Below are 25245 nucleotides of genomic sequence, written 5' to 3'. Positions count from 1 at the left end.
CTTTATAAAATTATTACCAGTAATTTTATTTAAATATTTACCATATTTCCTTTCAAATTAGAATTTAAACTGATAAAAAAAATATACTCGACACTAGACTATAAGTTTTTTTATCGAAACTTTGACTGAGTTTCACATAAAATTTATTTGCAATTATCCAATAAATCTGTACTTCATTTTTATTTTTGGTCGCTACCCCTAATTTTTTTTATTTTACTAAATTTTCCACAAAACAAATTAAAAAATTGTTAGCAAATTTTGTAGTAACCCTCTAGTACCCCAATCACTAATAATTTTATTTTTCCAAATTATTACTCCCAAAAAAATATACAAATTGATGATGAAGAAAAACGATATACGGAAAGAAAATTATGGAAACGGTTTTCATAATTCTATAAAATTTTTTCCTATACCAACATATAAATTATAACCATTAATTATGGGAGCAGTTCCTATAATTATGGGGATGCTACCCATAACATTATAGGAACCATTTCCATAACATTATAGGAATGGTTCCTATAATAGTATGGGAACTATTCCCATAATATTATAGGAATGGTTCCCATAATTGTAATAGTTCCCATACTATTATTTTATTTTTTTATTTATTTATTTGACTGGTCATAGGACAAAGTCCTCTAATGACCATGAGGAAATATGAATAAAAAATCCTATAATATTATGGGAATGGTTCTCATACTATTATAGGAACCATTCCTATGATATTATGGAAATGATTTCCATACTATCATGAAAAAATTAATTTAAAGAAAAGTGTGGTAATCACTTCTACAATACACAGAAATATTATTAAATATAAAAACAAAAATTCAAACATTGAAAACAAAATCGTATTTGCAAAAACATTAAAATTTTTAACAAATTCTTTTTTTTTCAACTAATTTAGCGTCGAAGAAGCTTCATTTGAATCTCTCTTTCCTTCTCATGAAGGAAATTTCTACACTATTTTGCAAAAAAAATTTTTATGATATTATGGGAATGGTTCCCATAACATTATAGAAATAGTTCCCATATCATTATGGAAATAGTTCTCATATCATTATGGAAATAGTTCCCATATCATTATGTGAATGGTTCCCATATTGGTATGGGAACTATTTCCATACCATTATGGGAACTATTCTCATATATTATGGGAACCATCCCTATAATAGTATTAGTACAGTTCCTCTACCATTATGGGAACGATTCCCATAATGCATAGCAAAAGTTCCCATAATTTCTTTCCGTGTAGATTTTTTATCAGAAAACAAAAATTCAAAAAATCAAAGCAAGAAAAATTAAATTCATTCAATAGTAAATTATTACGATTGTTGAATAAATTTAAAACATTTATTTGTGAAAGGTGAGTAGAATGAATATTAAATAACTTTCGGGAATATATGGGTAAAAACAGTAGAAAGAGGGAATTTTTAACGTAGCAGTAGAAACAAGTCTTTCATAGTCAGACAAGCCGTAACATGAAAGCTGCATGATAATAACTGTGCTTATTATATATACATCTATATATATATATAAGCTGCAGGGGTTCTTACGCGAGACAGGTGTGTCTTACATATTATGAAAAGGTGCATACACTCGCCCTTACCATAGCGTGACACTTTAAGACCTCTCAATCATCGGTATTAAATTATCATCATTACTATCATTATTTTTATCATTATCAGTATTCTTAAAATTTTATTTATTACCTCAATATATTTACATTATTATCGATAATTAAAATTTCAAAGTATTTTTTTTTGTTATGCAAAAATAGTAATCGCGGACTAGGATTAATGAGTATTGGATTAATTATGATTAGAGTAATTATTAGTGGGGTAAATTAATTATTTGAGATTAACAATAATTACAAGAGTATGTAATGTGTATGTATGTAATGTGAAGGGTCGCAAGGGCACCGGTGCAAGCAAATGGTCGTCGAATGTCGATGGGTGGGCGACGTTGAGCGTCTAGACGCCACCGTACCGACGTCGTCAGTCGTCGGACTGACTCACTTGGCGTCGGCGTTTACCTTTATACGTACATATATATATTATATATATATAATACATTTACACATATAGATAAAAGGGGAGTCCAGCTTTACACAGAATATTGCGTGTACACGCAATGATACATGAAAGTGAGTGCGGAAATAGTTTCACTACTCAGGCCATTAGCTAATCGATACTGTTATTTCGAATTGTAATGAAAAATAAATAACTTGAAATAAAAGTATTTGTCTAATAGACAATTATTATTTTTTATTTTTAATAAATAAAATAATTAAATTATAAATTAAGAACCAGTGATTCAGTACTTAGATATATATATATAAATATATAAGATTAATTTAAATTTAAGGAAAAAAAAATTGTCCAGTGTCTAGACTGGCTCCATGCATGACACACTGGCGTTAAGTGTCGCGTCAACATATATTTCACTTAAAACATAACATGACTCAAAAAAAGATACACCTCCCAGTGCTCTAATACCCTCACTATGACTCACTGATGATCTAATGTTCAATAAATTATTAAATGTCTCAATATTTCAAAAAAATTTTAAGACTAAAAAAACTTTCCTTCAAAAAATTGTCTCAAATTTAATACTAGATGTTTGTTATAAAAATTCGCGAGTCGAAATATTAGACGTAAGTTGAACGTTCTTAACGTTTTAAACGTAAATTGAACGTTTTTAAGGTTTTGAAAGTAAATTGAACGATTTTTTTGTATTTTGGTTCATAAAAAATTGGTAATTTCATGAGTTATGATTTTAGTTTAATGATAACATCATTTAATTTATTTCAATATTTTGAATCACAATTTTCATCACCTTGATATCATAATATATGAACAGATATACATATATAGTGTTAAAGATAGAAATATGAAATTGAAAAAATTTTTTTTTCAAAATACGAATTTTTTATTAAAGAGCCAGAAAAACGGACGACAAAATTTTAGATAATTGACGTGATTATAATTCAGGAGTACAAAATCGATGAAAAAAAATTATTGGTATGCTTGTGTTTTCTTATTGGAAGTATAAATGAGTTTTAGTTTTATGATAAATATGTTTTCAATTTATGATACTCCAATCTACGTTCAAAACGTTAAAAACGTTCAATTTACATCTAATATTTGACTCGGGTTGAATCAATTACAAATATAACAGACCAGCAAATGACATACTTTTACTAACGAGACAACAGACTTTTTTTAATAAACACTACAGCAGAACAATAAATAAAAAAAAATAATAATGACATAATAGAGTCGCGTATAAAATATAACTGTCAAATAATTACTGTAACAATAGTACAGCTGTAAAATAAATAAAATAAAGACCAGCACAAAGTAGCGTAATAGGAAGTGTGTAACAATGATGTACAAATGCCATAAGTATTCCCACAATCCATACAAACATTTTATAGAACTATTAAATGCATTGCCGGGGTTCAATTTATTTTACCGGCAGCGGGGTTCTATCGCTATCTGTCTTCCACTCTATCCATATCTATCATATCTATACGTCTATATCTATATCTCCAAACGTACAAAAATAGAGTGTAGAGTATAGTGCGAGTATATAAAACCCATATCTATATATATATATATAACGTACATACTCGATTGAGCAACAAGGAACCCCTTGGTCTTGAGGACAACCGACGAGCGTCGCACATTATCAGGGGCGCGATCGGTTAATGCGTACGACCAAATACCCCCGGACATCCTCTATCATTGCACTAAATTTTACCAACAAACCTCGTGTGCAAGTTTTACTTTGTAACCCCGTGGGAGAGTTACGGGGCTTTAATTGCCGGCTCGGCGTCCCACTGTCCCGACTCACAACCGTCTAATATAAATAAAATAAAAAACCGACATGCCGCGACGGTTGATTGGTGATTCACCTTCACCAAACTCACATCCACTTTACTCAGCAACACAACAAACCTCCGCCTCATATTTTTCGTTCCAACTTATACGCGGTGTTACCGATTGATATTTTAAAAACTACCCTTACATATATAATATATATAGATATATATTTACGGTGTATTCGCGTATATTACACCCTTTGTTGTACAGTAGACAAGCAGAGAGTAGAGTGCAGGTGCGGCCAATTTTACACCCCCTTATATTACTTGCTACTGTTTCATATACTTTACTTATTGTGTCTGACAGTACTGTGTTTAATATTCTCACAATTAAATGTTTTATAACATTTCGCTTTTTCCACTTGTTCAAATATTTATTGCCCACGTAAACTACCACTGGTCAAATTTTTTTTTTTATTTTTAATAACTTTTTTTACTCTGTTACTGCTGGTGCAGTAGCGGGTTTGTTTACAACTTTTTAAGTGGAGATAATAATCGATTTCAAAAATTAACGTTCGTTAGATTAAATATCAAACCGTTATGTTAAAGTTTGTGACCCCTAATTTTTATCGATGTCTATTTGACCGTTACGACGGTTTGTTTTCGTTGCTGGTGAGTAGAGTAATTTAAATTTAATTTTTTTTTTAATTGGCGATGTAAGATTGTATATATTATATGAATGTATGTATGTATATTTTTTGAAGGATGTAGCTAAATGGGTATAAATAGTTAAATCTCGGTGGGAGATATAATATGACGTTTAAATATAGAATGGGATGAGAAGTAAAAGAGAAAACGAGATACTTAACGTGGTAATGGTGAGATGAAATTCGTTAGCGTCTTAACAAATATTGTGAAATGTGTACATGACTTTTCAGGGAGTACTTTGACACTTTTAATACACATAATACTGCAATGTAAAATATTCTGTCAACGGCACGTGCTCATTAGACTCCACGTCCACAAGTCTATTGTACTTTATATTCAACAGAGATTCTCATGTAATTAAAATTTATAATAATAAATAAAAACAATAGTTGGAGAAAAATTATAATAATAATAATGATGCTCTAGCAATGACAGCATTGTACTTTTAATTAATAATTAAAATAAAAACGTGAGATTGAAAGTAAAGAAAAAAATTCAAATTCAAAATTTTTTGAAAAATTTCAATTCAGATCTATAATTTTTTTTAGAATCTTTCAAAGTCCCTTGGAAAAAAAAAATAAATAATTTTTACAGTTTGAGAATTTTCTTGGAGCTTTGGATATTCAGATTCAAATAGATCAAAATTTTGTTTTTCTTTGATATTAAAAAAAAATTAACACAACATCAAAAACAAAAAAAAACTATTTTTCATTTACAAATATTTTGAAAAATAATTAAACTTCAATTTCTTCAAATTCTAGATCTCAATTGATCATAGATCTATTGAAATCCATCTAGATTCAAAAATTTTTCTATATAATCTTTCAAAGTCTCTTAAAAAAAAAAAAAAATAATTTTTACAGTTTGAGAATTTTTTTTGGAGCTTTGGATCTTCAGATTCAAATAGATCGAAGTAGAACACGGGATACAAGTCTCTGCAGATCAAAATTTTGTTTTATTCGATATTAAAAAAAAGTTAACACAACATCGAAATCAAAAAAATACTATTCTCCATTAAAAAATATTTTGAAAAATAATTAAACTCCAATTTCTTCAAATTCTAGATCTAAATTTATCTTCAAAGATCTATTAAAATCCGTAGATCCAAAAAATTTTCTGTAATCTTTCAAAGTCTCTTAAAAGAAAATAAAAAATTTGTACAGTTTGATAATTTTCCTGTAGCTTTGAATGTACTCCAGATTCAAATAGATCGAAGTAGAACGGGATTTAAGTCTCTGCAGATCAAATTTTTGTCCCGGGTATTAAAAATAAAAAAATGCTGTAAATACTCGACAATGTTTGCTATATATCGGTAGTTTACTTGAAATAACTTCGTTATCCAGTTGAGAGTAGTACAGAGTATCGTGGAGTGAGAACTCCAGAGTGCAGAGAAGCCTGACGTACAAACAGAGAAAGATATAGTGTCGGGTGTGTTATAACCTTATTACGCGTTTACGGAGAGCTTATTTGCCAAGCGTAATCCCGTCAAACTATAACTCTCACGAGTCTGCCTCTATAGAGAGAAAGAGAGAGAGGAAGAGCTGGTGTGCAGTACATAAATGCCCTTTTCTCTTATTGGTTGAACTGGATCATCCGTATCTGGTGTCACCTCTCTCGGCTCTCGACTCGAAGCGGCATCCGTAATTCGAGGTACACCCGTTAATTACTGTATTCACGATACCAACTGCGAAGGGGTTATGCCCCGAGCTCGCATCTGAATAGCGAAGCTAATACTGCGGACTAATTCGTTTATGGGAACGCTGAAAGTCGGGATTTGTTTTAAGACGAGTCTTGATAACACTTGTCTCTTTGTTTATTAAAAACAGTAATTACATTTTTATATTTTTCACCTTCATTTACTATATTTTTACAAAGATAATTAAATCACTGATAAATAACAATAATTACTATTTTTTGAATTATTATTAAATATAAATGTTATTTTCAAAAATAAGGTAATGAGGTTTATAATAATACGGCTGTCAAGTTTAAGAAGTAAACGGCAATTTTATATATGAAATGTAATATCCCTATAATTCAAGTTCACTCGAACTTGATCTTTGTGGTCCCTATTCTCTTGTAAGATACCAACAACTACAGCATCTTCCCTTCGTCTTGATAAATAATCGAGGGGACGGTGGATTCTGTCCTTGACACGTTAGTCAATCAGACGGTCCTTTCAGTTTATTCATTTTTTATTACTCGTAAAATTCTTTCATCGCAAATCGTGTGAGAAAATATGTTTAGATTTTTTTAATTAGACCAAAAAAATTTTGATTTTCTCAATTTTTTCGCTTCGACGCTTGGAAAACTGACAGAAAACTCATAAATTTCGATAATGAAACCTAAAAATTTTTTCTTGGCAATTTGACTCCTCTGGCCTCTGACGTTCCAGTGTCCAAATTTATTGCCGAAAATTTTCAAGGTATTTTTTTTTGTACTTTTAAAAAATGAATCGAGGGTTAAAATGAGAACAAAATTTCGTAGAACGAGTCGTTGAATTGACCGTATCTTGTTTAATTCCAGCATAACTAAAAAGAAGGCTCGTGGCAGTCATTATGAGTAAACAAGATGGCTATTTGATCGATATATACAGTTCCCCTCGATGAAATGTTGCAAAAGCTGGCACCCTTTGAAAGAAAAAAATTAACGGTGACTCAGAATAACGCAGGTACCACCCATTCCTGTCTCACCTTATCTACCCTTCGATACGTGATATTGCCCTTATACGACTATACACTTTTCGATAATTCTCCACGCAATATTTTACAACAATAAATATTTGCTTACCTCCACAAAAATACATTTTTAAATAAAGTAAAACCCAACCGAAATTCAACTCCGAGATTTTTACTCTGCTCCATTCGATAATCAACTTAAAAATTAGGAATCGATTTTTTTAATTAACCCTCGAGTTGCAGAAGCTTTGAGGTGTTTGGAAACAATTTTATCAAATAAAACTCCTGAGTATATTTAAAACTCTTTCGGTCTTGTCGCTAAATTTATTAACGATTCAGTCGAGCTTTATTTACTTAGTCGGTAGGAACTTCCGGTTCGTGTAATTCGAACTAGAGTGGACACGAGAACCTACAGTCTTTTTGGTCGTTTTGTAAGCTTACGTGTCGGTTGATTAACTTTATACTTAAAATCATCCGTTTTAAATGATAGTTTTTTTTTTTAAATTTCACTTGACTTTTTTATTAAATAAAAAAAAAATAAATAATAATAATGATAGTAAAACCCGGATTCCGAGAATAATCCATGTGTAAGATTACACAACTCGCCACACACAAAGGGTCACACAAATGTGTACACCGTGCTCTTTTTTCATCACACTCTGTCAACCTCTTCACTCACATACGACGTCTTTGATGTTTTCTGTTGATTTTACCCGACAAAAAAGCACAAAAGCACGTGTACTTTTTTTTTCGACATCTTTACTTTATTGTTCAGCAACAAATTAATTTTTATCTCATCCAAGACTCAAAAAAAAAATTTTTTCATTCAATAAAAAAAATCATTTACACAAAAATTTATTTTACGAATGACTCAGACCGACGGTATTTTCGTCAATACGAAACAAAAAAAAAATTTGACGGTAAAAAAAAGTAAATTGACGAGGGGTTGAAGAGATAAGTAAAGCATATATAGGGGAGGGTGGGGCAGAGCGGCCCCCCTAAGCCAATTATTATTTTTTGTGGCTTTCAACCATAAGATCACTTTACTTTTGTCCTATTTCGAACGAATTTATGGACATTTTGCCAAAATTCTGAAAAAAAATTTTTTTTTTTTGTGGGGCAGAGCGGCCCCCCTTCAAAAAGTGATAAAAAAATTTTTTTTTTTCGTTTTTTTTTTTTTTAAATTGTTTTCATCATTAAGAATGTATTTCTTCCTCTTGACAACTATTTTTGGTTTTATATTACTCGAAAAACATTTTTTAAAGCGTAAAAAATCGTTCATTCTCGATTACCTTAATTACTAATTGTTATTTAATAAAAAAAAAAATCAATTCTATAGTTTTACTTTATTTCAAAAATTTATCAACTAAAAAAAAAAATTTAATTTTTATAAATTTTTAGTGACCAAATTTGCCTCTTACATAGAGAAACGGCCGAAAAATATGAAAAAATAATTTTTTCGGAAGTTTCGGCTGGTCCATTTTGTCCCAGGTGTTATGCGTAGGGCTAGAAATGTGGAATTATAACAATTTTTTTTTAATTTGACGATAAAAATATGAAAAAATCACTTTTTCAAAATTTTGGGCTTGTCCATTTTGCCCCAAATGTCATGCGTAGGGGTAAAAATGCGCAAACATATCGGATTTATAGTAATAAGTCGAAAAAAAAAAAATTTTTTTTTTGGTCAAAATTTCAGGGGGGCCGCTCTGCCCCATGGGGGCCGCTTTGCCCCACCCTCCCCTATGTTTTATATATACGTGTGTTTACGAATGGATAAATGGACGGGTGGAATGGTGCGTAAGTGTGTAGACATATAGTAAAGTTGGAGCAAAAGCTTATACGAAAAAGAATCCCGCAGCGATTGCCGATGAGGTAGTGGAAACAAGTCGCGTGTCATGCACGTGGCCGGTCGTCAATTTCCTAGCGTTGTGTACAGTGGTCGTAGTAATTGTAGTAGCAGTAGTTTATAGTAGTAGTTCCCGAATATAAGTACATTGCGTTCAACAAAACTCGTATATCCGTAGTCTGTAATCCGCCTACCGCGTACCGTTCCCATGGCAAGCAGGCGAATTGTGGCATACGACGCGTCTAGTTCAGATAGTACATTGTGCCATACAGTAAACATAATGTTCGCAGTCAGCTAGACCCTGAATCCTATCCTATCCTATCTTATATTCTGTTGTAGTGGACTCTATCGTGCAACATACATGCAGCCTGTGTACTCCCTCGGGTGGTTGTACCGGCGATTGGAAGCCTCTCAGATATAATAGCTTATGGACAGTAAATCCCACCAACTAAAAATCATACCCTTGAGAATTTTTATAAAACCCAAAAAGGATTCATTAATTAATCGATTGTATTACACAGAAATTTTCTGTTAAATTCAACACATCGTGTGTTGCAAACGATCTACACAAATTTTTGTGTTGATCTTTAACACAAATTTTGTGTTAAATAAAATTAAACACATAAAATCTGTTCTTTTGACAGAAAATTTTTGTACATTTAACAGAACATTTGTGTAAATTTAACACATTTTTCGTGTTAAGGCCATTCTAAGATAGTGCCCCCCACTTTTTAAAAATTTTGAATGACTTTCAACTGTTAAAAGCGTATCAAATTTTTATCAATTAATTAAAAAAAAATTAAAGCATTAATTGAAAAAAGGACAACGTAGTCGTAATTTCGCCGATATATAGATTTTAAAAAAAATTATTTACACTTGATATCAATTAGAAGTTAAACAAAATTCGTTAAATAAATTTCCGTGAAATCGTCCTGTCAATTTTATAATTCGAATTTTTAAATTTTGGCGGCTAAAATTTATTCAACAAATTTCGTTTAACTCCCAATTGATATCAATTGTAAGTAATTTTTCCTAAATTCTATATCGCAACGAAATTACGACTACGTTGTCCTTTTTTCAATTAAAATTTTAATTTATTTTTAATTGATTAATAAAATTTTAATACGGTTATGATAGTTGAAAGTCATTGCATATTTTTAAAAAGTGGGGGGCACTGTCTGAGAATGCCCTTAAAATCAACTAATAAACATAAGCACATAACCTAACCAACTCAAGTATACTGATCTACCCTTAGTAGAACTTATGTCAATTTAGCGAACAATTGAACCGGGTCAAAAAAATATGAATGTTATCTAAATTTAATTGTAAATAAATTATAATCCAAATTTCCCTGCAGAAAATGCTGCTACAACGCTTTGGTTGGTTATAGTAATGAGGAATTGCGCGGGAACGTTTAGTCAAACAACACAAATTTTGTATCAATTTTCGAATAACACCAGAAATGTGTTACATTCTAGATTTTCTAATCATTTAACATAAAAGATCTGTTAGAGTAAAATAACACAAACGGTTTGTGTTGAATTAACAGATTTCTGTGTTAGAAATCAACACAAAAAATTTAACCAAATAATTTTTTAACACAAATACACAAAATTTTTAACTGTGTAAAATTTTATTTTTTCATTTTTAATAAAAATCACTGATAATTTTTTATCAAAAAATGGATTAAAAATATTTCTTATTGTTTTTTAATATTAAAAAAAAAAAGTACAATGGAAAAAAATGTTGAAAGTAAATTGAAAGACCTTCCGACACAGTGCGGTGAGTGGTTTAAAAATAATAGTTGAACGCATATAATGTAAGGTACACCCTAATGAGTATCGGTAAAGAGAGGGAGCGGTTTTTAATCAAAAGTGTTGGTCCCATGCACATTGTCTGGGCCAAGAGCATCATCAAAGTCTTGTATGAGTTTTTCCACGTGGTTCCCATGGTCCTGGCGCTCCTGTGGGAACGTGCCGTTACGCTCTATATCAACGTTCAGACTGCTGTCGCTGCTTTAGTTTTGTATCAGCGGTACAAGGGTGTAAGGGGGCGTAAAGCCGTAGCCCTCGTTCAATTCCTATGGGAAATATCTCCTGGTTGACGACGTATCGTCATTGCCGGGCTTCATAGCGTGCAAATTGGTTTACACGAGGGCTACGGATCTCACTGCATCCCATCTCGCTTCTTCACCATCCATTCTTATTCGGCTTTCATCTCTTCACGTGGGTACGCGACATCCCTTCTGTGCGATTTATTCACGATACCAATGAAACTCGTGGCATTTCCTTCTGTGTATCGCCGTACAAAACGTGGTTATGTATATAAGTATCTGCTGATGCACACTCAATATTAATGTCACCCCGTGGACCAGTTGTCTGATAATTCAATAATCACTTCTTCACACCCGATCATCTCGTCTTCAATGTTCTTTTAATCTGATTTTATGTTTTTCGATAAATCATTCTAATGTAATATTGTTTATTTTTTTAAATTTACTGCCGTTAAATTCGACTACCAAATTTTGATGAATTGAGGGGAGGGAGGGACAAAAGGGGGTACTTAAGGAAATACCAAGTTTTCGAGGACTCAAATACGCTAAATTTTTTTTTTTAATGATATTCAAAGTAAATAGAAGAAATTTTCAGTTACCGTTGAAAAAAAAATTTTTCATTTCTGCGGGCAAAGTGGGGTACCCCCGAAAAAAGGTAAAAAAAAAATTTCTGGATTTTAAACGAATTTGATTAAGTTGAAATTTTTTTTTAAGTAATTTACATGAAGAAAAATTATATTTTACATGTTTATTGGATACAAAAGAAGAAAAAAAATTTTTAATGGTTTTTATCTTAAAACAAACGTCATTAATATTTTTCAACTGACACTTGATTTTTGAAAAAGTTTACCAAAAAAAATTCAAAGTAACGCTTAATTATATTTACAGAAGTGATTTTGGAATGTTTAAAAACCATTTAAAATATAAAATTTTTTTTTATCAAATTTTGGGGGTACCCCCTTTTGCCCCCTCTTACCCTAAATTATTTTACAATCTGTACTCTATACAAAAAAATTATAAAATAAATTTTATTTATGAAAATTTATAGGGAAATCTGAGGCACGACGGCCTATTTAAGCCGCGAATTAATTTTTTTAAGTTGGAGGGGGGGTCCAAAGTGCCCCGATCTCCCCTAATTTTGCTCAGAAAATTTTAACGGAATTTTTTTTTTAATATCAAGAATTAATACGAATTTGAATAAAAGTTTTTATAAAAAAAATTAAATTAATACTAAAAAAAAAACTATTATTGTTAATGACATGTTTATGACATGTAATCGACGGCTATTAGAGAAAAAAAAAAGTTAAAATAAAGGCGATAAATATCTGTTTATATTCCACTAGTACGAATAAAAAAAAAATTATAATAGAGGAGAAAACGCGAGAGAGAGAGAAGTAAGTGAATATAATATAACATAATAATAAGAAAAGACGGTAATAATGCCAGTGAAATGTAATTGTGGCGAGTGAGAATAGAAGTGTAAGCGCGAATAATTTAGTCCGCCCTCACACATGCAGACGTTATTAGTTGTGCGAAGAAATAGCGTAGGTTTAATGCCAAACAATTACGCGGCGTAATAATTAGTTATTTTACGTACGAGAAGGCACAGCGCACCCGCGGTATCAAAGAGTTACGACTACAGCTACAACAAAACCACTGAAAGTATTAGCGAGTGTGACTTAAGTGGTAGCTAAGTGTTATGTGGGCCACCGATTACCCCCAGCTGACTTCTCTTTACCCTTTGTAATTGATACCGCTGGATCTGTTATCTCAATTGCCAACTATACACTTACTTTTATTACTCCTGGATATCATTCTGTAGAGCTCAGGTCGACTATTTTTTCAGCCTAATCATTAGTAGTCATTAACACGATTTATCTTAAATATAAATAATCATTTTGCGATCTTGAATAATTAAAAAAAATTAAATATGAAAAAAAAAAAAAATAGTTTACGTAGTTTTTATAAAATAACTCTTTTAAAGGGTAAGTAATTTTTCAAAAGTATATGACTGTGTAAGTAAATGTCAAAATATGTTAGTGTGTGTATGCATAATAATTCAAAAACGGTCTGTTCAAGAGCGATTAAAAAATCTTGGAGCATCTGATTGAGGATGTTTGGTACGAACAATAAAATCTCTTTGTATATAAAAATGCATCAGTGGACTCATCAACACACCCTATTATGACCCGAGTAAAGAGAAATAAAGAGTATATACAGTGCACCAGCGTTCCCACCGTCATTCTCTTTATGTATCACCCCTCGATGCCGACACATGGGAGTATTTTCATCGGACGATTATGGTGATTCGCACTATCGAATCACGTGCAGCATTCATCCATATGGCGTACCCAGAGGCATAAACTTACATTATTTATTTTATACATATACAGATTTATACACTGTAAAAAGAACGGTGTTAAAAATGGACTCGTTTTAACTCCGCCCGGTGTAAAAATGGAATTACACCGGTGTAGGAGGAGTAATACACTGGTGTTAAAAATACCGGTGTTAAAGCGGGGTAACCGGAGTAAAAGCGGAGTAAAACCGGTGTAAAAGGGGAGTAATGCCGGTGTAAAAGCGGGGTAAATTGCGTCCGCTTGGAGTATTAACTTTAAAGATTATAAAACACAAAAAATGTCAGTTCTTTATGAAAATTAATAAAAAATATCATTTATTAACAAGTATAGTATTCGAGTAAGTAAAAATATTCACAAAGTAAAATATTTTAACACCAGTAAAGAATATCTACACTGGCGGCGGCGTTATTTTAACACCGGTCTAGAATATTTACACCGTTGGCGGTGTTATTTTAACACCGGTACAGAATATTTACACCGGTGGCGGCGTTATTTTCACACCGCTTTCGGGGGTAAATTTAACACCGATAATTTTAACACCTACACCGTTTGGACTTACCCCGGTGATTTTTTACAGTGTAAATATATAAATTTTTAACGAAAAATTCACTCAAAATATTTAGCATAAATTTCTGTAAAAAAAAAAATTAATCATTGCGGCATAAATAATTGAATGTAAAAACAAAATAAATGATGAAAAATTAAAATAAAAATATTTTGAGTACATAAAAGAGTCCAAGAATCCAAGAATAACGTGACGACTTGTGAAAACGCACATGTAAATGACTTCTCATTAGTAAGAAAACTCTGAATTAAAAGCAATTACTGCAGTATAAGCAGCACATACTCATAAAATAAAGCAGTTATGTGGATTTTTCCCGGATCCCTTTGCAAATACGAGGGATGTGCGACCAAGTGAGAGCCTTACACAGAAGGAGTGTGTGAAAAAAGGACCTCGATACTCGAGGAACGATAGAGCCAATGAGTCGCCCGATAAGGAATAGTACACAGAGCAATTATAAATCTCAGTACGATATAAAAGCACACTCGTAATATTGTCGTAAGATTGTCGCGTCAGCTTGTACTAATCGAACTCGATCTCCGCATGCACTCCGGTATTTACATTAATAATTTTATCATCATCACGCACACAACAGTGAAATAAGTGACACGCGTTTCCCATATTCGCTAAGGCACACATCACTAACGTGAGGATAATTGTCCTCTTACTAACTCACTTTGCCTCATTTATTTAATATATTTATTTATTTCTTCCTTTTTTCTTTCGCTTCATTCGAAATATGTCAAAAAAAATTATTGTACAGATTATGTTTATTATTATAGACACGTACTACATACTCACGTTTTCACATTTTGTTTTCTATTACCATTTTCTCGAAATCTAAACGAGAATCAGTGAGTATTTATCTAAATTTGTTTGGTTTTTTAAATTTTTCGGCGGGAATTTTAAAAAATTCAAATTCGGCATTGGCTTGGGGTGTTAATGACTAAAAAAAGTGACCGTGGTTGAGTAAATAATATTCGTAAATGCAAAGTAGGGAAGCAACAAGTTGCCTGAAATCGTAGGTGGCGGAGAAAGTGATGGTGAAGCAGGCGTAGAAAGGGCGTGAGGATGGGTGAAAATGGGGAGGCTTTCTAGTCAGCTGGAATTGCTGACAAACTACTGGTACTTCTGGCACTGTAACTGCTACTGCTATTAGTTTCCTAGGCCGTTTATCATAACAGCACGCAGAATGTTCAAGGAATTGATTCGAGTGGTAAGAGCTCGTGAGAAATACATTTCTTATCGTTTAAATAAATCCTAAAATATTACATGAGGGAGTATGTTGTGTGTTTTGGTTTACTAAACACGCTCGAATTGTTTGAATTCTTAAGAGCTTGGCAACCTTGACCTAATAATTATTACATTTTATACCCAACATTTTTTTAATCGATAATTAATGAGTTTGAAAATTATATTTCTAAGTTGCATGAGTTCTAACACTTGTTTTCTACTTTTTTATGTCTGATAATTTTTTTTAAACATGGGAAAGTCTGAAAAAAAATCTGGAAAATTTTATTTTTCAACAAATGATTTCAAAAATTTTTTTATTGATACTAAATTTTAATAAAAAAATTTTTCTGGAAATTTTTTTCTAGAAGTGACCTAGATAAATATTTGAAATTTTTTTTCAGCGATATAAAATTTATTTAGGGGAGAGGGGGGCAAAGTGGGCTCCTTAAAAAAAATAATTATAGTACCATTAATTTTTTTTACGTGTTTACTTCTTTTTAAACCCTTGATACTTATTTTCGCTTCATTATGCTGCGTCCATTAAAATTGAAAAATCGAAAATTAGGGGCAAAGTGGGCCTTCCAAAAATTTCGGATTTGATATTTTTTATTCTTTACACGTGTGATATTTGCAAATAACTATAAAACAATTGTATTTTAATAATATATAAGTCATTTTAATAATCTGCTGCGATATAACTTTATAACGTAATTTTATTATCCAACTTTCTTAATAAATTATATTTAATGAACAGTTTTTCTGGTCTATTTTAGCCCTTATTACATAAGAAATTTCGATAAATTTATTATTCGTCCGAATTTATTAGCGTATACAAAATTTTGAGGGACCCATTTTGCCCCCATATTTTTTAAAGTTTTGAAAACTTCAAGGGGTTTACACAGAAAAAAAGGATTTCTTGGGACAAGAATTTTTCACTCGCCCCAGGAAAATTTTTTGTATTATGAATTGAAAACAGAAATTTTCTTACGGCGAGAATTAATTTTCTCCGAGCAAGAAAAAACTTTTTGAGTCAATAAATTTTTTCTCGTCCCAAGAAAATTTTTGTGTTCAATTTATAATACAAAAAAATTCTTGCGCCCAGAAATTCTTTTTTTCTGTGTACTTTACCCCCAGGGGCCCACTTTGCCCCCTCCTCCCCTATTTATTTCCTCTGATGAAAAGTAAATTGTAGAAAAAAATATCAAAATTTAATTACTTTTTAGTTTGCAATTAAAAATATAAAAATAAATGAAATTTTATTTGAAGACGTAATGAGTAAATAATTTAAGGTTTCGGTGATAGTGACATATTGAAAGTGGCGTTTATGATAAGGGTTGAAAGCTCAAAGGTGACTATGATATGAAATGCTTCAATTAACTAGCGTTGCTATGTGATGAGACATTCCATTCTGCATGGCGAAACTTTGCGTCTATATATATCTATTATGTCCTTCCCCACATTATTGCATCGACACATATATAAGTGTACTATTTAACTATGCACGTGGTTTTATTTTCTAACTTTTAATTTAATCAACAAACTATTCCCTCATAATATATTCGTACATTCGTAGCTGCCTTCACTGTATTTTTTTTTTTTAATTTCAAAGCCTCATAACCTTTTTGTTATTAGTTTTGTAACTCTTTTAAATCCCGGGATGAATATGACATTTTTTTTATTTACGATTAAAAAAAATTCCACATGTCGAGTGAAAATTACAGTTTTTATCTGCCAAATTTAATAAGGAGATTTTTTAATTTTTTTATCAGCCAACAAGTATCGAGTGTAGATGAAGTCGAAAAGTACTCGGAAAATTCAGAGAAACTGCAGGAAAAAATAACGAATTTTAATTTTTTGACGTGTGTTCAAATTGTGAGACAGTGGTACCCAAAATTAGTTACTAAAATATTTAATACATATTATTATTACCACGGAAAAATATTTTTTGAATCTGTCAATAAAAAGTATACGGTAACGAATATATATGAAAGTAATAGACAAATAAATTTACAAAAGTATAATAATATTCTATCCTTTGAACGTTACACTGAAGACAGAGGTGCAGAAAAAAAAATTCAAGATATAATTTATAATTTTTCTCATTTTCCTCAAACAGACGAAACTAATTTACGCGAAGTTGATTCAAAAATTTATTACTCTCTCTTGAGTAAAATAAAACTAGAGCCAAAGGAAATTGAACATCGTCTAGACAAATTGGAACAGACTCAAATATCTCATTATACAAATCAACGTTATTGTTTTACCGTCATTCAAATATCGTTGGAAAACCATAAAATTTTTTGGAACTCGACTCTAGAAATACGCCCTCTGCTCAAAATCCCAATAGACCGGTCCAAAAATTCAGGAACTACTGAAATTTGTATTGACCAAAATTTCGTCACTAGAAAAATTTCAAATTCTGTTGTTATGTCAGAAAAATATATCATCAAAAATAAGTTGGAGCAAGAAAATAAATTTTTGAATCCGTGGATTCCCGCGGAAATTATTTTCAAAAATTTAAATTCCTTTGAAAGTGGCGCTAAAATTATAAATGATCAAAATTCTGACAGTGAAGCCTCTGATACTGATGACATGAATGAAAATCTAGATGAAAGAATAATAAATATAACAAAAAAATTGATAAACTGGGAAAACAGAGCTTACGCATACGCGAAATTGAAAGGAAAGTCCTGGACAATCTTAGCAACTCAAGTAAACGAAAAAAAAAAATTAATAATGATCAAAAATAAATTTGTTATTAATACCAAATTTCGTTTCGCAGGAAACTAATTTTGATTTATGGTTCAGTGACACAGAAAGTGACTCTTCATTAGAGTTTTAGCGAAAAATCTTCTGTACGCAAATAAAAAAATTTGTCGCAAAGACGAGGTTACTTGCAGTGATACCGTGTAAGTTATATATTTTTGAAATATGAATGTATTGTATTGTCGAATTGTATATAAGAGAGGGTCGTATAAAATAAGTATGACCACATCATTAGATGGACTTTGAGTAACTCGTGTGTTTGACGCTGTGGTTTCCTTTGAAAACCCAAGAAAGGACAACTGTATTTCCTCCAGCTCCTGTCGTAGCCAATGTTCAACAACCCGGAAATGCAAAATGGTCAAGCGAGTTTACAAGACAGTATACAAGGCTGGAAACTCTTTTTCCAATAAATTCAAACAATATCAGATTCACTTTGTTGAATATTATGTCTTTTGCAAAGTCGGATACAATTTTACCTGACCTAGTCTACAAAAGGCTTTTATGTAAATAATATAATTACATATAGTACTTTTCCAAAAGATTCTTTGAATGATTTTATTAAATTTCAAACTCAAGCAGCTTTTCATGAGTCATAATTTCGTAATTTTTCTGTATAGAGGAAAGTAAAATGAATAATTAAAAGGACTTTTTGTTTTTGATATAAAAATAAATTGTGTAGAGGAAATTTAACGGAACGGTGAGCAGTGATTGGGGGAGGGTTGACAGAAAACGATGAGAGTTTTTGTTGGCACGTACTCAAGTACGCGGACATGTAACACATCGAGGCAAAAGATTATCCGGTGATATTTATCTCTCTCTTTGTCGATAATCCTTATAAAGGAAAAAATAAAAAAAGATGAGTAAAGCAGCGCGATATCAAAGAACTCGGGAATTAGATACCGTGGACGTACATCAGGATATGACGGATACCCCTTAAGATACTTTTCTTGGATCATCTCTCGTTCAATGCACCCCGTCGCGAATTGAAATACATTTTTCTAATTCCTCATCATCCCCCTTTCTTTCTCTGCCTCTACTCGTCCTCATCCTTGTCCTCGTCCATATCCACCGCGAGCTCGACTTTACAAGATCTTGCGAGTGGTAATTATGCCTCATTCTGTGCACTCCTTGGACTTCGATTCCAATGAAATAAAATATAAGAAATAAGAAATTAGATATTAAATTTTTACTAAATCATCTCGTATTACAGATTTCATTTTTTCTCATACTCAATTTTTTTATCAATACCGGGTCAAAAATAAAACTTGATTCAGGTTCACTTCACCTTATTTTCTTTTGAAGTTATCGAATTGCCGACGATTTTTCGATAAGATCTCGACTTTTTCGACTTAAATCAAATATTTTTTAACTTTTTCAACTTTTTTCATTTTAGTTTCAACTTATTTGTATTTTTTGATCTTAGTTTGAACTTATTCGTCTTTACTTCGAGCACGATAGTCATTCGACTTAAAATGTAAGGCGAAAAAGTCTAAATCAAGTCGAAACTGACTTGATGTAGACCTATTCGACTTAAATTATAAGTCGAAAAAGTCAGAACTAAGGTGAAATAATTTTTATGTATTAAGGCGAAAGTAAGGCGAATAAATGACTTTTTTTCGACTTGGTTTAGCAAGTCAAAAGTAATGTGAATGACTATCGTGCTCAAAGTAAAGACGAATAAGTTGAAACTAAGATCAAAAAAGTTCAAAAAGTTTAAAAAAATTGAATTTAAGTCGAAAAAGTCGAGATCTTATCAAAAAATCGTCGGCAAATTGATAACTTCAAAAGAAAATAAGGCGAAGCGAGCCTGAATCAAGTTTTATTTTTGACCCGGGTCTAAACCAAGTCAATTTCGACTTGATTTCAACTTTTTCGTCTTAAATCGTGACTAAATAAGCCAGTTAAGTCTAAACCAAAGCGAAAATTCAATGTATTTCATATCTCCGTGAAAAAAAGTCGAGTTTGTCTTGTGAAAAACAGCTCCAAATTTCGACTTGGTAAACCAAGTCTAAATAAAGTTTTATTTTTGACCCGGGTAATTCGATATTAAATAATTTCTTTTAAATTAAATTTTTCATGGGAAATTTCTGACAACCAGACAATTTTTCAATTAAATTTTTTTTAATAAACTGACACTTAGTAATTTTTTTTTAATACTATTTTTCATGGGAAATTTTTTCATGCCCTTATTTATTTTTCTTTGTTTGAAATGTTTGAAGAAAAACGATGGGAAAAAAATTAATTAGATTATTTGAAAATAGTGGGAAAAGTGTCAGCGTACAAGTGAATTGTCAGTGTGTGATATGGAATTACTTTAGTATCTCTAGTGTAGTAGAACAGTAGATGAGAAAGCAATCGGTTTCACCCCATGGCATTTTTCCATCAACCATCAGTAGGGTGGCTCTTTTCTACCCTGTTCTACAGCCTCATTCGTCGGATTCCTGCGGTAATGCATGTGCTACGCACCAGTTTGATTAAGTGCAGGTTCAAAGACTAAATTAAAACTTAGTGACAAAGCACTACTTTAACAACACACACTCACGCAATAACACATTCTCGTTAAATATTATTTTTGTATTTGAAATTCGAATAATGGTTAGGAAAAAAAATCGATAAATAAACAAATAACTTTAGAAATATAATAAAGCAGACAAAAAATAAATAAATATGAAGAGACGCGTGAAACGTGATTTTCAAAGCTTTCACAGTTATCCGAAAGATGTTTGCTGTGCTTGAAGAAATATTGTGGTCATCTTTAGAAGATAAAAACATAGTACTCTATTTGCTAAACGATCAAAGCTTAATGCTCTTTGTCCGAATCTCAATAGCTGACAAAAAAAAAAATATTTCTTGACACTATAAATAATTTTTATATTTTTCAGATTCATTTTTCATCTTGGAAATGAAAATTTCTAATAAAAAACGCAAATTACAAAAATTTAGTTTCCCAAATTTCTTTCTGATCATTTTTCAAATTCAAAATCCCGTACGAAAAAAATATATATATCCGGATATATCCAGGCAAATCTGGAATATGTCGCATATATGCAACATATATATAAATATATGTCTCATACATGCAGATTTGCCCGGATATATCTGAATACATATTTTTTTCGTATGGGATGAAAATTTCTAAAAAAAAACCGCAAATTACAAAAATTCAGGTTCCCAAATTTCTTTCTGATCATTTTTTATCTTCAAAATGAAAATTTCTAAAAAAAAGCCACAAATTACAAAAATTTAGTTTTCCAAATTTCTTTCTGATCATTTTTCATCTTCACAATGAAAATTTCTAAAAAAAAACCGCAAATTACACAAATTCAGTTTCCCAAATTTCTTTCTGATCATTTTTCATCTTCAAATTAAAAATTTCTAAAAAAAAGCCGCAAATTACAAAAATTTACTTTCCCACAGTTCCATCTGAAAACATTCTGTCAAAATTTATTATAAGTAATTTGACAGAACGGTAATTATTTTTTCAAATATTCTTTTCCAAAAATTTTTTTGATAGCAATTGAAAAGTTTTCTTAATTTCAGTGCCAACGACAATAAACATTTTAGCCTAAATTTTTTTTTAGTATTTTAATTTACCCGAAATTTTCCTGAAAAATTAAATTTTGTTCAGACATTCAAAATAAAAAAAATTTTTTTTTGAATCACATATATATGTATCAAGAGAAACGAAGTGAAAAGAGGTAACATTAATAATAATTTCTGGGTGAGTAAACAGAGAATATCCGCAAACTTTAACCGACTACTAGGGTGAAAACGACTCGTTATTTGGGGTCACAGAGACATACTGAAATTCTATTCAAAACAATTAAATGATTCTCATGGTTCTATTATCCATTGCAATTCAATAATAACGACAAAAATTTTTCCATCAAAAACAGAACTAAATAATAATTTATAAAAAAAATCTTATAAAATGATATTGAATAAATTTTCAAAAAAATTTTCTCTATAAAAAAAAAGTAAACTGCTGTACATACATCATGGACAAAGCGATATTTCAATCGACAGTGAATTGACGCCAAGAGTCTTGGGAGTCTAGCTACTCGAAGGCTAAAATTCCATTTCGCCAGCGAATAGCAAAGCGAAGATGACAAAGTAGAGGAAAATTGAGAAATTGCTTCTTGTAGTGCCATCGTCTTCATCCCTGTGCTCATCTCAGCCTCCGTCTTTGTCGTTGTAGTTCAAGAAGACCTAGTGTACTACCACCCGCACCAACATTCAGAAACTCAAACTCTCGCGGGACAAGAACTCAACTAAAACCCTTACCTACCTCGAGTGAAGAAAGAGTATAAGTAGATTCCCGAGGCCTTTGTAAAATCCCCGCGACACGAGGATCGTAAATAGACGAATATCCGTGGGAAAAAAAAAATTCTTTTTTTATATAAAATTGATATAAGTTATTTTATATTTAATATAAGGGTCAATTGAGTTTTGGAAATTTACTGTAAAATATTAAATTTTATTGCTGATATTAAACTTTTTTTTTTTTTTTTTTTGAATGGATGATAAATTATTTGAATGATTTAGTAATCAATTTTAGTTGAAAAAATTCGAAAAAAGTAGAATAGTTTGATAATTAAAGTATTGAATCCTCTTAAACTCTTATTGTTATCACATTAATTTAATCGGCGACATATTTCTTTATTAAGTCGACACAATACCGTACTACTGAGATTACTCGAGCTGGAAATCCCTCTATTGTAGTTTGTACAATCAAGTAAAATGTTATGGAGTTAGATCGATCGATGCCAAGAGCCAACACAATAGCCACAAGCAATTTTTTATATAATCTTGAAGACGTCAAAAAAATTACTATCCAGAAATGAAAAATAATAAAAATCTTAAAATATAAATAATTAAGACTAAAAGAAAGACAGCTATTAATATTAAGATACATTTTATTAATAAATTGTATTTACAGATACACATTAATTTAAATAAATATAAAAAAAAAATATATAAAATTATAATTAAATACGATGAAATATTTAAACTATTTATCGTACATTTATACAGTTTAAATTAAATATATTTGTACATGAAATTGTAAATGAATATAAATTTATGGTAATAAAAAATACAATTGTTAAATATACATTTATATAAAATAAAGCATTAATTTATTTTACAATCGCAACTTAATAATATATAGTGACAAAAAATATAGCTTTCAATTATACAACCAAACTGCAGCTGCATTAAAAAATACGTAAGCTCGCAATTTAATAACTATTTTATTTATTTATTTTAATCACGCTAAATATATTAATGCCACGAGTTAAATAGATTATTTTTAAATTACTCTCGGATTAATTAATTTTGCGTGTTACAGCCAAATGTTACTTTCATTTTTTTTTATCTTACATTTTAAACATTGCAATTTCCCACAATGGAATTTATTTTTTTTTTACTAATTACTAGGACCAAGATTTTTGCTTTTATTTTAAAATAACAATTAATAATTAATGGTTACAAATTTTGGAATTACAGTGGAAATATTGGCTGTATAAAAAAATTTTTAGAATAAAAGTTGTAGGAAATTTTATTTTCTAGAGAAAATGTCTCTTATAATTTTTTTATACGATCAATATTTTCACCGTAATTTCAAAATTAAAATTTTGATAATTAACAAAAATTTCAATAATTCATTATGAATCTCAATTTTGGAATTACGGTGGAAATATTGGCAGTATAAAAAAATTTTTCAAATAAAAGTTGTAGGAAATTTTATTTTCTAGAGAAAATATCTCTTATAATTTTTTTATACGACCAATATTTTCACCGTAATTTCAACATTAAAATTTTCATAATTAACAAAAATTTGAATAGTTCATTATGAATCTCAATTTCGGAATTACGGTGAAAATATTGGCCGTATAAAAAAATTTTTTAAATAAAAGTTGTAGGAAATTTTATTTTCTAGAGAAAATGTCTCTTATGATTTTTTTATACGATCAATATTTTCACCGTAATTCCAAAATTGAGATTAATAATGAATTATTTAAATTTTTGTTAATTATGAAAATCTTAATTTCGAAATTACGGTGAAAATATTGGTCGTATAAAAAAATCATGAGAAATATTTTCTCTAGAAAATTAAATTTCCTACAACTTTTGTTTAAAAAGTTTTTTTATAAGACCAATATTTTCGCCGTAATATTAAACATTTGAACCATTTAGTTCGAAGTTAAGGCAAAAATCTTGTCCTTACTAATCACTAATTTCCTTAATTATATTTATCATTAAATACTGTCACAATTTATACTTTTATCAATAGATTTTTTTTTACCTTAATAACTAAAAGATTTTTTTTTTAATACTTCTGACGATTGACCCACTGTAAAAAATTCGCGGAATGAACGCGAATTAAATCCAGAGTGAATGCGAATTTCAATAAAATTCCGATCACTCTGAAATTACTCTGTTGAAAAAACGAATATTTACTCCGTATGCGAAGTGATTTTTTTTTACTCCGGAAATCTGAGTAACGATTTTTAAAAAATCCCAATTTTTTACAGTGTGATATTTTATTTTTATAATTAATAATTAATTAATTAACTTAAATTAATGACTTACTCTAGGGTCTTTGGACTAGACAATACTCGTTCATTCTAATTGAATAGAATGTAAAAAAATAATTAAATAAACAATAAAAAAAATCGCAAATAATAATTTCCACACTGAATTATTTTTAGACGGTAATCAAAACTAATAACTACTGACGATAATTTTTTCTTGACTTCTATAAATGTTGAGTACATGACTTTTAATTATTTAAACATTGATAATTATTTTTTTTCTACACAATAACATTAATTAATTATACTTCCTTAATTATCTTTGATGCGTTAGCTGTACGATCCAGAAAACTCTGACAATTATTATTACAGAATTATTTAATTACTAATTAATAATTAATATCTACACTACTTATTTTTTAAATACTTAAATATTTTTTAAATAATTTTATTTCATTCAACAATCGTTTAAATTCGTATTTATCTTTTACTCTGTAATTTTATTATAAAAATTATATTTTTTATTTATCAATAAATATTTTTTTAATTACAATCTAAGAACTTAAATTATCATTAAAAAAAATACTAATTATTAAATAAAAAATTTACAAATAAAAAAAAAAAAAAAAATTAGACGGAATGACCAGAATTAAAAAAATTATTACAGACTAGAT

The 25245-nt window shown here is 30.1% G+C and overlaps 1 protein-coding gene across 1 annotated transcript; it reads left to right on the top strand.

Annotated features, from left to right (window-relative positions):
* The first annotated feature begins 16890 nt into the window (after positions 1-16890).
* Positions 16891-18639, top strand: LOC130675920 (uncharacterized). Its single transcript, XM_057481821.1, has 3 exons — positions 16891-17981; positions 18052-18178; positions 18271-18639. Exons 1-2 carry the CDS (start codon positions 16971-16973, stop codon positions 18109-18111), a joined length of 1071 nt encoding a protein of 356 aa, XP_057337804.1. The 5' UTR covers positions 16891-16970; the 3' UTR covers positions 18112-18178; positions 18271-18639.
* Positions 18640-25245: the final 6606 nt, after the last annotated feature.

This window comes from Microplitis mediator, chromosome 10 (assembly GCF_029852145.1).
Source record: "Microplitis mediator isolate UGA2020A chromosome 10, iyMicMedi2.1, whole genome shotgun sequence".
Taxonomy (NCBI): domain Eukaryota; kingdom Metazoa; phylum Arthropoda; class Insecta; order Hymenoptera; family Braconidae; genus Microplitis; species Microplitis mediator.
This window is presented reverse-complemented; position numbering and strand designations above follow the sequence as displayed.

Bases quoted from the DNA above. Each gene is read 5' to 3' on its own strand.
- LOC130675920 (XM_057481821.1), top strand. From the start codon at position 16,971: ATGTCGAGTGAAAATTACAGTTTTTATCTGCCAAATTTAATAAGGAGA. The intron at 17,982-18,051 runs GTAAACGAAAAA...TTCGTTTCGCAG, and splicing joins GGACAATCTTAGCAACTCAA to GAAACTAATTTTGATTTATG.